Source organism: Crotalus tigris, unplaced genomic scaffold (genome assembly GCF_016545835.1).
Source record: "Crotalus tigris isolate CLP2741 ecotype Arizona unplaced genomic scaffold, ASM1654583v1 scf7180000018563.1161478300:1536566, whole genome shotgun sequence".
Taxonomy (NCBI): domain Eukaryota; kingdom Metazoa; phylum Chordata; class Lepidosauria; order Squamata; family Viperidae; genus Crotalus; species Crotalus tigris.
In genome coordinates, this window is record NW_024097077.1 from 696,151 (window position 1) to 711,385 (window position 15,235).

At 46.7% G+C, this 15,235-nt stretch overlaps 1 protein-coding gene and 1 long non-coding RNA gene across 2 annotated transcripts in view; one reads left to right on the forward strand and one right to left on the reverse strand.

Annotated features, from left to right (window-relative positions):
- Positions 1–6,075: 6,075 nt before the first annotated feature.
- Positions 6,076–9,763, reverse strand: LOC120313072. Its single transcript, XR_005558030.1, has 2 exons — positions 9,509–9,763; positions 6,076–6,291 (listed from the first exon to the last, which is right to left on the reverse strand). It is a non-coding gene; the product is annotated as an uncharacterized LOC120313072 (long non-coding RNA).
- Positions 9,764–9,793: 30 nt separating this feature from the next.
- The window catches only part of LRP6 (LDL receptor related protein 6), a 59,381-nt gene continuing 53,939 nt past the window's right edge, over positions 9,794–15,235 (forward strand). The window contains exon 1 of the mRNA XM_039354581.1: positions 9,794–10,249. Coding sequence (XP_039210515.1) covers positions 10,195–10,249 — 55 coding nt within the window. The 5' untranslated portion in view covers positions 9,794–10,194. The remainder of the gene's footprint in view (positions 10,250–15,235) is intronic.

A 15,235-nucleotide genomic window follows, 5' to 3' on the forward strand; every position in this document is an offset into this window, starting at 1 on the left:
AGGTATCCTCTAACTCAAATTGTAGATCTGAAGTATGCCATTTGGAAAAGGCTACAAAGCATCTTCTGGTTCTTTTGTGCCTAAGGTGGGACTAGAACTCATCGTCACTTGGATTTTCAGCCGGCTGTGTTTAACCTAAAGGAGGGGGGCACGGTGGCTCAGCGGTTAAAGATGTTGAGCTTGTCAGCTGGAAAGCTGACAGCCCAGGTTGGAGACCCAAACGCCATGCGATGGGGTGGCTAAAATGATAATGATAAATTTGCTTACTACATAAATACAATAAAATGAACGGTAGAGGGCAGCAAAGATTAAAAAGATGCGGCTATTCCCTTGCAAACGGGCCTGGTGACTGTCGCCTTCATCCCTTCTTCCCTTGGTTCTTTTCCCAGGGAGACTCAGCAGCAGCAACACAGAGAAAAAACAGGGATGGCCACCTGCACTTCTGCAGCTGTGCCCCAGCCTGGAATATCCAGTTGGTTCTTGACCATCAGTCTCTATCCAACACGTTACAGGAGGGCCTGGTCCTACCCGGAAAAAAACGCTTTAAGGGCTACAGCCCTTTGAAAAGATATCAAATATCTAGAACGGGGGTCAAACTGCTGGCCTGCGGACCGGTTTCCTCATACCGAAGCCGTGCCCACACCATTGCCAGCAATGCAGAGTCGTGATACGTCACGACACATCATGTGACGTGGCGAGTTTGACACCCGTGATCTAGAATGTGTCCTCAGTGGACCTCTTCAGAGACGGCACTCTATCATCTATCTATCTATCTCATCCATCCATCTAGCTTATCATCTATCTATCATCTGTCTACCATTATCTATCTATCTACCATCTGTCTATCATCTATCTATGCTACTGCTATATCATCTATTTCTATCATCAGTCTATATCAGTGGTTCTCAACCTTTCTAATGCCGCGACCCCATAATACAGTTCCCCCATGTTGTGGTGACCCCCAAACACTTATACATCACCAGGTGCCAGGGGCGTGGCCAAAGAAAAGGGGAAAAAAATGGCGGACAGCCTTGTTTGGCAACCCCCGTGAAATGGTCGTTCGACCCCAAATGGGGTCCCAACCCACAGGTTGAGAACCACTGATCTATATCATTATTTGGCTATATCTATCATCTGTCTATCATTATCTAATCTAATCTATCGCTTCCTATGTGAGCGTAGTCTGAAAGTTTAGTTCCAGTTAATTCACAGCGACGGACTCCTATTTTGGCTGATACAGTAGCTGTAAGGAGCGATCTTTACCATTGGATATTGATACCCCATAGTAGTTTTCTCAACCTTGACAGCTTTCTCAATCTGACTGGGGCATTCTGGGAGTTGAAGCCCACCCATCTCAAAGCTGTCAAGGTTGAGACATTCTTCTAGAGCACGGTGAATAGGAAGAGAGATGTAGCAGGGTTCATGAGGAAATATCATCCTGATGAGAGAACCAGTTTGGGGCAGTGGTTAAGGCACCAGGCTAGACACCAGGAGACTGGGAGCCTTCATTCATCTCAGACAGTTGCTCCATCTCAGCCCCTGGGAAAAAGACAACCATAATCCACTTCCAAAAACACAGCCAGGAAAACTGCAGGGGCTTGTCCATGGAGTTGCCAGGAGTGGAAGGCAGACACACAAGCACAATTCTTACACAGCAGGGGGTGGGAAGAAGTGAACAAGCAATTCAGCAAATTACCCTGGCCGGATGGACAAGTAGTCCTCGAGGTATAGACAGAATTGAGTCCCAAATTCCCGTTGCTGAGCGAGCCAGAAGTGAGTTTTGCCCCATTTTACAACCGCCGTAGGTCACCAAAGGGGATCACAAGACCCCGGGATGCTGCAACCGTCATAAATGTGAGTCAGTGGTCAAGCTCCCGAATGTAAATCCTGTCGTCGTCGGGATGCTGAAAGGGTCGTGTGAAAAATGCTCACGAGTCACTTTTTTCAGTGCCGTTGTAACTCGGAACGGTCACTAAACAAAGGGTTGTAAGTCAAGGGCTACCTGTATCTGTTGGGGTGGGGGTAAAAAAAATTCGAGTTGTTGATCACAACTGCCACCAAAGAGCCACCCCCTTTGCAAGGCGCACCATCCATGCGGCACACCCGAGGGCCTTCCGTGGGCTGGCAGGGCAACAGTGGCGAAAGCTGACCCTGGGCTGGTCAGTGAGGGCTTGAAAGAAGAGGTCCTGTCGCTGCAAGGACTCAGAATGCCGTCTTGCAGGAAGCTTCAGACTCTGCCTAAGGAGGCCTGGCCAGGATCTGCCGGGCATCCTGGGGAGGAAGGTGGGCGAGTTCACCTCTGTTGGCTTTCTCTCTTGAAATCCCGGGGAGAGGGGGGAGCAGGGGCCTGCGATGGGCGCCTTTCCTAAGGCCTGTGTTGAAAGAGCAGAGATAACAACGGTGTGGTTGCCACACACAGGAAGATCAACGTTGTGATAGAAAAAGCAAGCAAGGGGCGCTGAACGCTGGAAGGCCTTTGGGGAATTCCAGCTTATAGGTTCTACGTGAGAAGCCACGTCTCTCAATCCTCAAGTTACGATCGCCACTGAGCCCAGAATCTCTGTTGCTAAGGGAGACAATTGTTCAGTGGATCCAGGCTTCCCCTTTGACTTTGCTTCTTATAAGGTCACAAAAAAAGGGAACCTGGGGGACACTGCCAACCGTCATAAATAGGAGTCCTGAATTTTGATCACATGACCCTGGGGAGGCTGCAATGGCCGTTAAGTGTGAAAAACGGCCATGTCACTTTTTTCAGGGCTGTTGTAGCTTTGAACGGTCACTAAAGGGACTTTTGTAAGTTGAGGGTTACCTGTGTACTGCTAAAACACTTGCATCTCTGTGTCTATAACCTTCAACTGACATTTTTGACCCAAAGTACCTCAAATGGGCTAATTTACAGAAGGTGCCAACATCTGCGCCTGCACACACCAACAATTTCACATCCAGATGAGATGAGAGGAAGAGGAGGACGAGGCAGGCTGACGACAGGGAGGAAATTCCCAATTCTAAATGCCAGGCCCGGCTACGGAAGGGATGGGAATAAGAAGTCAAGAACCGTTCACAATTTGAATGGATCCTCTTTCAGCACAGGGGAACACTTCTGCAGCTGATCTCTTGAGGTGCTGAGATTTGAGAAAAGGAATTACAAAAGCCAATTTCATTAGGAAAGAGCCAAGTTAGCGTTCATTACAGGGGCAATTAAGAAGAGGCCAAAGTGATTTATTGCGCTGTGGATGTTAACTAGTTCATTAACTGCAAGAAAGCCAGAATCCTATCTACTACATCTTGACAGGTAATTCCTTGAGTCTCTCATTTCTTTTTTGCCATTCTTCCTTTTCAACACAAGGTGTGTTTGTTTGTGAGTCTGTGAAGGCACATACTGTATACAACTTTCCTGGGAATATGCTCCAGGCATCTCAACGCAGTGGATTATAACTTTTATTTAAATTTGTTCTAGCTGCTCAACTCCAATGGACTCTGTGCCATACAAAGAAAACCCATACAAACAGATAAAACATGAAACCACATAGATCCAAACTCATGTTGTTTGCCACTAAGAGGGGATGCTTGTTTTGAAATGCACATAAAAACGGGCCAGGACTTTGAATGACTGGTGACAGAGCCTTTCCTGGCTTTTTTTTTTTTTTTTAAATCCTTGCATGCTTCTGGTTTCTAGAAAGACAGAAAGATTTTTCACTACAGGATGTTACAAATTGCTAATTCAATGTTCCCCGGTTCTTCCAAGCACTAAAATCACAACTGCTTTATTTGAGAAGTTTGCATTGGAAAACAGAGTAGCAATGCATTGTTTGAAAGGAAGAAAAATCTCCTAATAAATTGAGATTAAATCGGGAGTTTCATAGAATCGTAGAGTTGGAAGATATTTTGGAGGTCTTCTCTTTCGTGTTTGCACTCTGCACGTTCCAAGAACTTGTTTGTCCTCTGTAAACTTCTTTTGAGATTTTAAAGGCATTCCAACTTTTTTTTACAACTGTTCTAAGGAGCAAAACAAAGAGCTCTGGAAACTAGCTTACCAGATAACCCCTATCCAGGTTTCATCATTTCTTGTCCTGGCAGTCTGAGCTACAGAAGGGCCTGGTCCTACTAGGAAAAAATGCTTAAGGGCTACAGCACTTTGAAAAAGATACCAAATACCTAGAATGTGTCTTCTCAGTGGAACTCTTCAGAGATGCTATCTATCTATCTATCTATCTATCTATCTATCTATCTATCTATCTATCTATCTATCTATCCTTCCATTCTCTATCTCATCCATCCATCCATCCATCCTATCTAATCTATCCTTCCATCCTGTCTAATCCTTCCATCCATTATCTATCTATCTATCCATCCATCCATCCTATCTAATTTATCCTTCCATCCTGTCTAATCCTTCCATCCATTATCTATCTATCTATCTATCTATCTATCTATCTATCTATCTATCTATCTATCTAATCTATCCTTCCATCCTCTATCTATCCATCCATCCATCCTATCTAATCTATCCTTCCATCTATCTAATCCTTCCATCCATTATCTATCTATCTATCCAATCTATCCTTCCATTATCTATCATCTATCATCTATCCATCCATCCATCCTATTCTTCCATCAATTATGTCTATCATCTATCCTTCCATCCTCTATCTCATCTATCCATCCATCCTATCTAATCTATCCTTCCATCTTATCTAATCCTTCCATTATCTATCCATCCAATCTATCCTTCCATCCATTATCTATCATCTATCCATCCTATCCTTCCATCCATTATCTATCTACCTATCATCTATCCTTCCATCCTCTATCTGTCCTTCCATCCTCTATCTATCTATCTATCTATCTATCTATCTATCTATCTATCTATCTATCTATCTATCTATCTATCTATCTTATCTATCTACCTACCCACTCATCTCCCCTACAATGTGACCCATCTCATGTCTGGGATTTTGTAGACAGGGCCACTTGCAGGGAGGGCAGTCAGAAAAGGCAAGATGGTGGCCCAGCTGTGCAATCAAAGCCCTGCACAAACTCACATTCATAGCTGTCACGGTGCAGGGAGTGACTTTGGGAGACAGCTGGAAGGGCTGCACCCAGAGGAACCATCTTCCAAGAGCCAGGAGTGAGGGGGGAGTGCTAAACATTTCTCCAGGGACCCTCCCTCGTTTCTTGGGTTGTGAAGGTGACGGGGAAGGGAGGAGAGAAATGTACTTTCAGATTGCAAATTCCTGTTAATGTAACCTTGCAATAATGTAGAATTCGTCCCTCTGGCTGTGCTTCCTGTCTGGACTCGGTAGGCTGACAATGGCTGTGACCATTACTTGAATTGTGAGCATCCCTCCCTGCGGATACCGCAGGCTGTAGGCTGCAAAAGGAAGGTGTTCAGTCTAGTTGCGTTCCAACAATTCTGTAGATTCTAAGGTGTGTCTTGCAAATTCTGGATTATTCCCTGGTAAGAAAGGTAGGTATCGCAATGTCCTCTGAGGGAATCTGCCTTGGAAAAAATGCTTGGAAATTGCACTGTAAGCAGAATGAGCAGGACAGGATGTCATTCTTATTATATCACGGTTGTTTTTAGGAAGCTGATGGCTTCCGATGGCGGGTCTGGAGAACTTAACTCAACCTCCGTACATTTTCACCCAAGAAAGGCCAGACGTTTGACCCAAGGATGCCTGCTCCTCCTCCTCCTCCTCCTCTGTTAAGAAAAGGAGCCTGGGATGGCAGACGTGTCCACGTTGGTCATACTTGATCCAAGGCTGCTAATTAAGGAAAGAACATAAAAGCTAACAAAACAAAGCAGAATAACAGAAGGGACCTTGGAGATCTTCTAGTCTAACCCCCTGCTTAGGCAGGAAACCATATAACAATTGCACTGATTCGCTTAACAACTGTGCCCGAAAAGATTGTAAAATGGGGCCTGACTCTGCGTGTCTCCTGTGACCGTAAGGATGCTGCAAGAAATGTCTGTAAGTCACTTTTGTCAGTGCCAAGTTAACTTTGAGCAGTTGCCAAACGAACGGCTATAAGCTGAGGACGGCTTGTAGTAAAAATATTCTGAAACACTATTTATTTTTACTTTTATTCCAGGAGAAACAGACTTTGATACATGACAAACGCCATTCGATTCTTCCATTTTCAAAAGCACGACGCGATATTTTGGAACCTGTCCTGCAAAATCCCGGATTCCACTAGAGATTTCAGAGCAGAAAGACATTTACAACTGCTGTGGTTTCAAAGGATTCGTAGGGCGAGCTAATGGGGTCCATCTGTGGAGCATTTTGCAAACTGAAAGAAAATAATGTTTCAGGGTTTGGTGGTTAAAACCTGATCCCCTTACAACAACAAAAGCATGTTTTGTCAACTAAGACTCAAGTACTCCCAAAAGGTAGAAAAAAAGAAACTTTAAGTTTTCCAGATGTCTTGATGTTTTAAATAAATAATTGAGCTGCCGAAGAACACTGGCTTGCTTTACAGATAACACAGCCTAAGCTTCTAGCCAAAATTTCTCTCGTTTTTTTTCTAAGTTGATCTATCTCGGAGTTCTGCCACCTTTACATGGTATCACACATAATGGAAATTGTTCAGATGAGAACAATTTGGAGGAGGAGGAGGAGGAGAATGGGGAAGGGGGGGTCCTTAACCCTTTATCAGCCTGTACTTCCTCCATCAAACACTCACCTTTATCAGTTGTGAAATAATGCTAAACTGTGAACACGGCTCTAAAATCACATCATAAACTAGCCGCAGCCCAGCTTAAAAAAGTCTGAGATAAATGGATCAAACCAATCTTTACTGTAGTCATTAACCAGCATACTGAATTAACTGAATAAGCTATGATTTGGCTAACTATGAGCTAGGCACGTGCAAACCCAATCAGCTTGTGTAAGTAATTGAGAGTCATTCCAATAAAGATGTTTCTTTAGCCTGTCCTGCACCACGTATGTTGGGTGAATGAAAGAAATTTACTTAATTGATCCTCTTTTATGAAGTGCCCTGCCTGAACCGCACACATTATCCCCCACATCTGCACAGCACTCTTGGTTAAAATGGGACTGGCTTGTTATGATTGTGCAAACATGCCCTGAGTGAACCACCGCAAAATCCAAGGCCAACCTGCATTCATGGCTTATGTAGTCATGGTCTACTGGCTTCTGGGCCAACACCTTTAACCACTACTAGGCCAAACTGGCTCTCTTGATGTCCTTACACAACTGTATCTTCTAAATTGGGAAGTCCAATTGCCTTCCAAGTTCCAACATTTGGGCTCCTCCATGGACACGTGACTCGCTTCGGACACTGGACAACTGAGTCAGCCGTCTGCAACGTCCCATGATCACATGACATTTTAATGTGGTTTTGATGAAAACTGGCATTTACCTCTAGTTTTCAGCCAAACTGCACTGGTAGCAAACCATAGGTTTGCTTAATGACCACAATAAAGGTCGTAAATAGGGTTGGTCATATGATCAACTGCATTACAAGCATCACATATCACAATAGTGAAGGGCAGTCTCTGTTAGGATTGTATCTCAAGGACTTATAATAGAAAGCCAGTTTGGCCTAGTGATGAAGGCACCAGGCTAAAAACCGGAAGACCCTGAGTTCTAGTCCAATCTTTAGCACAAAGCCAGCTGGGTAATTTTGAGCCAGTTACTTTCTCTCAGCCCTAAGCAGAAGACAATGGCAAACCACTCTGGGAAACCTTGCCATGCCAGTCTCTGAAACTGGACACAATTGAACAAAAGGGGGGGGGGACTTAAAAATATGATTGGTGTTCATAAAGGTTCAACTTTCCTGCAATTAAGTTTATAAATTCAGGGGGCTTTTTTTAAGCTTTTGAGTGAGCAGACCCAACAGATAGTGACTTGATACTAAGAAAAATGTGCTTTAAATTTTTGTAAATACAACCATGTTGTATTCTGTGATAATAATACATTTATCAACGCAAAAAGTGCAAAATAATTTTAGGATTAATGAAAGGTACTGTAGCCCTGTATTTATTACATTAAAAACTCTATATTGTTAATTCTGTATTTTCTGTATTTATTTTTGTCGTATTTATGTAGTGTATATTGGAGGTGGTGACCCTTTGAGAGCTGTATGCAGTGAAATTTCAATTTAATGTATGCCGATTAGTGTATATTCAAATTGACAAAGTTTCTATTCTATATTCTATTCTACTCTATTCTAAATTCTGTTCTCTTATTTTCTATTCTATTCTATTTTCTATTCTATTCCTATTTCCATTCCATTCTATTCCTATTCTATTCTATTCCTGTTTCCATCTATTCTATTCTATTTATTTCCATTCCTCCTATTCCTATTCTATTCTTATTTTATTTTATTCCATTCCATGTTATTTTATTCTTCATTCCTATATTCTATTCTATTCTATTCTTCATTCTATTCCATTCCATTCTATGTCTGTTCTATTCTATTCTCTATCCTATTCTATATTCCAATATCCTATCCTATTCTATTCTATTCCTATTTCCATTCCATTCTATTCCTATTTTATTCTTATTCTATTCCATTCCATTCCATTCTATTCTTCATTACTATATTCTATTCTATTCTATTCTATTCTATTCTATTCTATTCCATTCCATTCCATTCCATTCCATTCCATTCTATTCCACTTCCTTTAAAACTCTCTTATGGAATAAAATGTTGTTTGGAGATTTTTCTCCAGCCAAAGACCCAACCTGGAAATGCTCTTTCCTTGGCTAAGGCTCTCTTCCTTCTTCTCTCTAACCCTCCCAGTGTGTTTCCTTTCAGATGCTTTATTAGCTATGAAGGATTAAGAATTTATGAAGATGAAGTCCTGAACACTTTCGTCTTATAGATCCAGCCAAATTCAGCAATTGGATTTAATCCTCCACTCCCCATTCAGGGGGACGAAGGGATCCCCTCTTCCTACAGCCTGGAGCCAACATCGGGGTGATTTTGACACAAGGTGCGGACATATTTGGACGCCTGGATTTCTTCAGGCTGAGCGGCTGCAACGGCCAGGGAACCGGGCCGGTCGGCTCGGCTCTCCGTTCCCTGCCCCTTGACACCCTTCTCTGCCTTCACACGACTCCTAACCCGGATCTCAGCCTTGCTTCGTTGCAGAGGAGGGGGAGGGGCGGCGGCGGGGTCCACAGACAGCCGTGGAAAGACCCACCGGCCCAACACGCGTCCTTCAACCGTCGCTTAAGCTGGTGCCCCGTGCAAGACCCGTGTACGGCCCCGACGTGCGTGGGAACGCAGGTCCCGGGGCAACGAGCAGAGCCGAGTTTTCTGCCGGCGGGCTCGCTCCGGGCGCGGCGCCCCCTGCAAGACAAAGGGGACAAAGCCGAGCCAGGCTCCTCGGGAAGAAAGGCGTCGGGCGGGCGGGCGGGCAGCTCCCTGGCCGCCGATCCCGCTTCGCCCGGCCGGCCCGGCGCGGCGCTCTGAGGCGATTCCCCTCTCCCCCCCCCGTGCCCCTCCCCCGTCCCCCCTCCGCCGCGGGACGCTTCACCTGGCGCGAGCGGCGCCGCCTTTGTGCCTGCGCGCCTGCCCCGAAAGTAGTTCCGACCAGGCCGCGGCCAGAGCGCGCGCGGACGCCGCTTTCCTGCGTGGGGTTGGGGGGGGCAAAGGAGTCCCTCCGGAATGCGGCAGGGGCGGCTCCTGGCGGCGGCGTGAAGGGGCCGAGCTCGCCCGCGCCGTCGGAGCCTCCCTCGGCTGCCTGCCTGGCTGGCTGGGAGGGAGGGAGGGAAGGAGCGCCGCGTCGCCTCTGGAGGCGGCTGCGTGAGGCGGAGGAGGAGGCGGAGGAGGCGCCCGCCTCGGCCAGCCCGGCAGCGGCAGCAGCAGCAGCGCCAGGGCGGAGACGGGATGCGCCCCTGCGCCGCCCCGGGTTCCCAGCCAGCCGAGGGGGAAGCCTGAGGAGGAGGAGGAGGCGGCGAGCCGGCGGGGAAGCCGCCCCCAGCCCCACCTGGGCTGCAGCAGGAGGAGGAGGAGGAGGCGGCGGCGATGAGGCGGAGGAGGATGAGGACGGAGGGCCGGGCCCGCGTCCCCCGCCCGCGCCGGGCGCCCTCGGCCCAGTAGCCGCCCCCCTCGGAAGCAGCATGAGCAGGCAGCCGAGGAGCCGCCGACCCCGGCCGGCCCCTGCCTCGGCTCCTGGGCCGCCGCCGCCGCCGCCGCGCCGGTGAGGGCGGCCAAGGGAAGATGGGCGCCGTCCTGCCCAGCCTCCTGGTCTGCGGCTTGTGCGCGCTGGCGAGAGGTGAGGCCGGGCGGGCGGGCGGAGGCGGCTGTCCGGGGACCCCGGGAGGCTCGCTGGGCCGGGCTGGGCGCTTCCCCCTCCGTGGGGCTGTGGGGGGGGGGACTCGCCGGGACTCTCCCCCGCTTAAGGCGGCCGGGAAGCCCCCGGAAAGGGCGCCTCTGGCTGGCCGGCCCAAGCCCGGCGAGCGGAGCCTTCGTAGGCGAGGAGTCCTCGGCTTACGGCGCTTCGTTTAGCGACCGCCCAAAGTTACACCGCCCCTGACAAAAGTGACTTCTCACGTATCATCATCATCCCCTGGGGCACGTGATCCAAATTTGGATGTTTATTTATTTATTTATTTAATGAGACTTATATACCGCTTTAAGTGCAAGCACTCTCTAAGCCAGTGTTTCTCAACCTTGACAATTTTAAGGCATGTGAACTTCAACTCCCAGAATTCCACAGCCAGCATTGCTGGCTGTGGAATTCTGGGAGTTGAAGTCCACATGCCTTAAAATTGTCAAGGTTGAGAAACACTGCTCTAAGCGGTGTACACCAGTAAGCAGTGTGTGTGTGTGTGTGTGTGTGTGTGTGTGTATTTACATTGCCCCAACATATACACACACACACACACACACACACACACACACACATATATATATATATGTTTTCTGAGATTTTCGCGGGTGTTTGTATGTAGGTCTTTGGTTGTTTGGGTTTTCTCCCGCGTAAAATTGGAAGTGTCTTGGCGACGTTTCGACGAAGTCCCATTCGTCATCTTTCAGGCTGAAAACACCAGCCTGAAGATGACGAATGGGACTTCGTCGAAACGTCGCCAAGACACTTCCAATTTTACGCGGGAGAAAACCCGAACACCAAATACAGATATCATATATATATATATATATATATATTTACATTGCCCCCAACAACCCGGGTCCTCATTTTACCTACCCCGGAAGGATGGAAGCCTCATTTTACCTACCCCGGAAGGATGGAAGGCTGAGTCAACCTTGAGCCGGTGAGATTTGAACCGCTGACCTGCTGAACACAGTCAGCTAAAGTGGCCTGCAGGACTGCACTCTAACTGCTGCGCCACCTCGGCCACGTCCCGGGGTCGTCTTTGGCGACCTCCTGAGAAGCAGAGGCCCTGGGGATTCACTTAACGGCCGGGTTACTAACTTAGCAACTGCAGCAATTCGCTTAACAACTGAGGCAAGAAAGGTCATGCAATGGGGCAAAACTCGCATAACAAATGTCTCCCTTAAGGACAGAAATGTTGCTTTCAATTGGGGTGGTAAGTGGAGGGCTACCTGTGTACAATGTTTCATATGGTTCATTTCGGGCTGGGAGGAAACAAAAAGGGCTCCTGGGAATCCAAGATAAAACCAGGTTTACTTTTAGGGGCCTGATTGGGGTCCCCCCCCCATCCAAACTAGCTTGCATGTTGCTTAATCAAAATGTGCTCGGTATCCACACAGTTCTTGCATTAGTTCTCAATGGGAGGAAAATGACATGGCTGCTTCTTCGTTTTTCCGTAGGGACCTGTGTCAGTCTTGAAAAATTCTCCTTCCAAGGATGTTTTCTGGGGGTTTTTTTAGATGAACTTTCAGAGGTTGAACCGGTATTGGAGGGAGTCCCAGAAAATCAGTAATAATGGGGAAAGTATGTTTCTATTCCAGGAATATTTGCCAGATAAGCTGTTTTCCTATAGAAATCATGTGCATGCTTAAATTGTTGGTGGAGTATCACATTTTCTACTTGAAGAGTCAGTCAGAGAGAGAGAGAAAAGATATTTGCATAAACTTTTTTCCTGCATAAAATCTACTTGTGCCGTGTTTTCTATGAATAATCAGATTAAGGAACAGCCGGAGCAGATGTGGAAGATTCAGCATGGTCCATGACAAAGTGTTTTTGATTTTTTCAAAACGAAAGTCCTCCTATGTATTTCCATATTTCTGTTAAGCTTTATAAACCTTTGCCATATATGAGGAAAAAAGATAGTGTATCGTCCATGCTGCCTTTTATTTTCCCTATGTTGATGCCAGAAATAGAATTTGGGACAGTTATCAATAACTTTCCATTTTAGATTTAATTGGAATTAATGGAGATGATGTGAAAGAAGCATTCCTGCTTGGAAAAGAAAAAGAATTAGGTTCTTGTTCAGGATTTATTGCAAAGAACACAGCTGTCCAAAAGCAAGCTGGCATCTTGTTTGTAGACCTGATAAAAAATTAATAGCAGTCGGAGGCTATTGTGGACAATCGTCCTAGTGGACAGCACTTAAATATGAGCCAGCCGTGTGCAGCAACAACCAAAAAAGCTAATACAATCTTGGTTGCATAAACAGGTATAGAATCAAAATCACGTGAAGTATTAGTACCGCTTTATAAAGGCTCAGTAAGACCACACTTGGAATACAGCATCCAGTTTTGGTTACCACATTACAAAAAAGGTGCCGAGACTTTGGGAAAAGTGCAGAGAAGAGCAACTGAGATGATTAAAGGCCTGGAGACTAAAACTTATGAAGAACGGCTGCAGGAATTGGGTATGGCCAGTCTAGAGAAGAGAAAGACTAGGGGTGACCTGATAGCAGTCTTCTAATATTCTATGTATTCTTCGCGGCCAGAGAGTCTGCCACAAAGAAGAGAGGGTCAGTTTATTTTCCAAAGCACCAGAGGGCAGGACAAGAAACAATGGATGGAAACTAATCAAGGAGAGCAGCAACCTGGAATTAAGGAGGAACTTCCTAACAGTGAGGACAATTAACCAGTGGAACAGAAGTTGCCTTCAGAAGTTGTGGGTGCTCCATCACTGGAGACTTTTAGGAAGAGACTGGACAGCCACTTGTGTGGAATGGGGTAGGGTTCTCCTGCTTAAGCAGGGGGTTGGACTAGAACAGGGGTCCCCAACCCCCGGTTCACAGCATGCCAGAAACCGGGTCGCACAAACAAGAGAAGCCCCATCTGCAGAATGCAGCAAGCATGTGAATCCAGGCCCCCTCCAGTCTGTGGAAAAACCTCTCTTCATGGAACCGGTCCCTAGTGCCCAAAAGGTTGGGGGCCGCTGGACTAGATGACCTCCGAGGTCCCTTCCAGCTCTTATTCTGATTGGTTGAGGCCTGGAACGAACTAAATGAAGGAGTGAAAAAGTTCAGGTGGTAGAGTAGACCTGTGTTTTCAAAAATGCCAGCACATCCAAGATATGTGAAGCATGTCCTCGGATGTGCTAGCTTCAGATTCCACCCCCTGAAATGAATGGAACCAAAACAGCCAAATGTCCTTATTTCTTCAGAGATCATTTAGGGCAGAGGTCCCCAACCTTTTGGGCACCAGGGACCCTTTCCGCGGACCGGAGGGTGCGTGGTTTTGTGTGCTGCCTGCATCCCGCGGATGGGGCTTCACTTGTTTGTGCGGACCAGTTGTGGGCATGCTGCAGCCCATGGGTTGGGGACCCCTGATTTAGGATACCGCCAAATGGCCACATTAAAATATCCATGAACTGGTAAGAAAGTGCTCAAAGCCTATTATGTTTTAGTGATGAAGCCCCCCCCCCCAAAAAAAGGGTGCTGCTGGTGGCCTTCCTGTTTTAATACAGAACAAGATTAAGGAAATTGTCCCTGATTTTCCTAGGCTTCACCTTCCCTCCTGTTTGCTGCTTCAAGCATCCCACCTTGTAACTCTCAGCTGGGAAGTGCTGTGTGCCTGTGACCTCTTGCAGCCAAGCTGTTTCTCACTAGGCGTCTAGTGCTTTCCTAAAAGAATGTTAAAGCTGTGCTAAACCTTCTCCCATTTATTGTCATTAGGTCTAACCTTGGTGTTACTTTCCCACCATCTCTTGCCTTCCTTTTGGCAGAAGCTGTGAAAACCCTGTAGGTGTATGAGGGTGATGGGACCACCCATGGGCAGCTGGCACAACCCTAATTTGGAGGGTTTAAATCAGTGGTTCTCAACCTTCTCAACCGGTCATAAGTCGAGGACTACTCAACCGGTTGTAAGTCGAGGACTACTCAACTGGTGCAGCACCGTTTGCAGAATGGGACTTTTGACGGGCTCAGCAGGGCAGAGACAGCCTGGACAATTCCTGTTGGCTTTTGAAAGCCAATAGAATTAGACTCTATTCAAGAGAGTCTATTCTATTGGCTTTCAAAAGCCAATAGAACAAAAGGGAGTAGCACAGCTAAGGAAAAGGGGGGGAAAAATGGTGGACTGCGTTGTTTGGCGACCCCCGTGAAATGGTCATTCCACCCCAAATGGGGTCCCGACCCACAGGTTGAGAACCTCTGGTTTAAATCAACCTTCCATGCAACACAAAATTTAACACTTTCTCAAGACCCATTTCTTTGCACATAGGTTTAGCCTCTTTCAAAGAAGGGTTCAATTTGCGTTTACAAGAAACCTGTAAGCCTCATGGACAGCATCAGCCCAGCTTTAACATAGACCATATCTTTATGGAAGACAAGGCGAGAGAGAGTGCCCACAACAGCTTAAAGTGGGCAGACCTTCACCTTTAACTGTTATGGAAGAAGTATGCTAAATCATGCCAATAGCAAAAACAAACAAACTTTGTCCGCAGGGAAAATATTGTTTGGGACACCTCATGATGACCTTAAGCTACCTCAGTTGTTGGTCGGACTTGAGGTGAAGAAAAAAATCACGAGGACATCAAATCTGGAAAAAGGGTGGCGTGTTTGCTGTTTAGTTCTGCGCCTGCAGAGTTGTGTTCCCTCGTCTTTGGTTGGAACTGGCTGTGGGCTAAGGAAGAAGACAAGTTGGGTTGTGATTGTGAAATGTTCCGTTTTGTAGGCCTTTGAAAGAAGAATGGCAAAGCTTGGCCCTGTAGATCAATGAAAGTGTGGTTTTCTTCTCCAGCAGGCAACTCCTCTGATGTCATGGAGAGCATTGGCACAGAAGTCAAATAAATACAGTATGTATATTTGGTTCTCAAGGATGGAGACCCATAACCCTCCCCACAATAGGATATACATAAAGTGTCATCCTCCTGCAA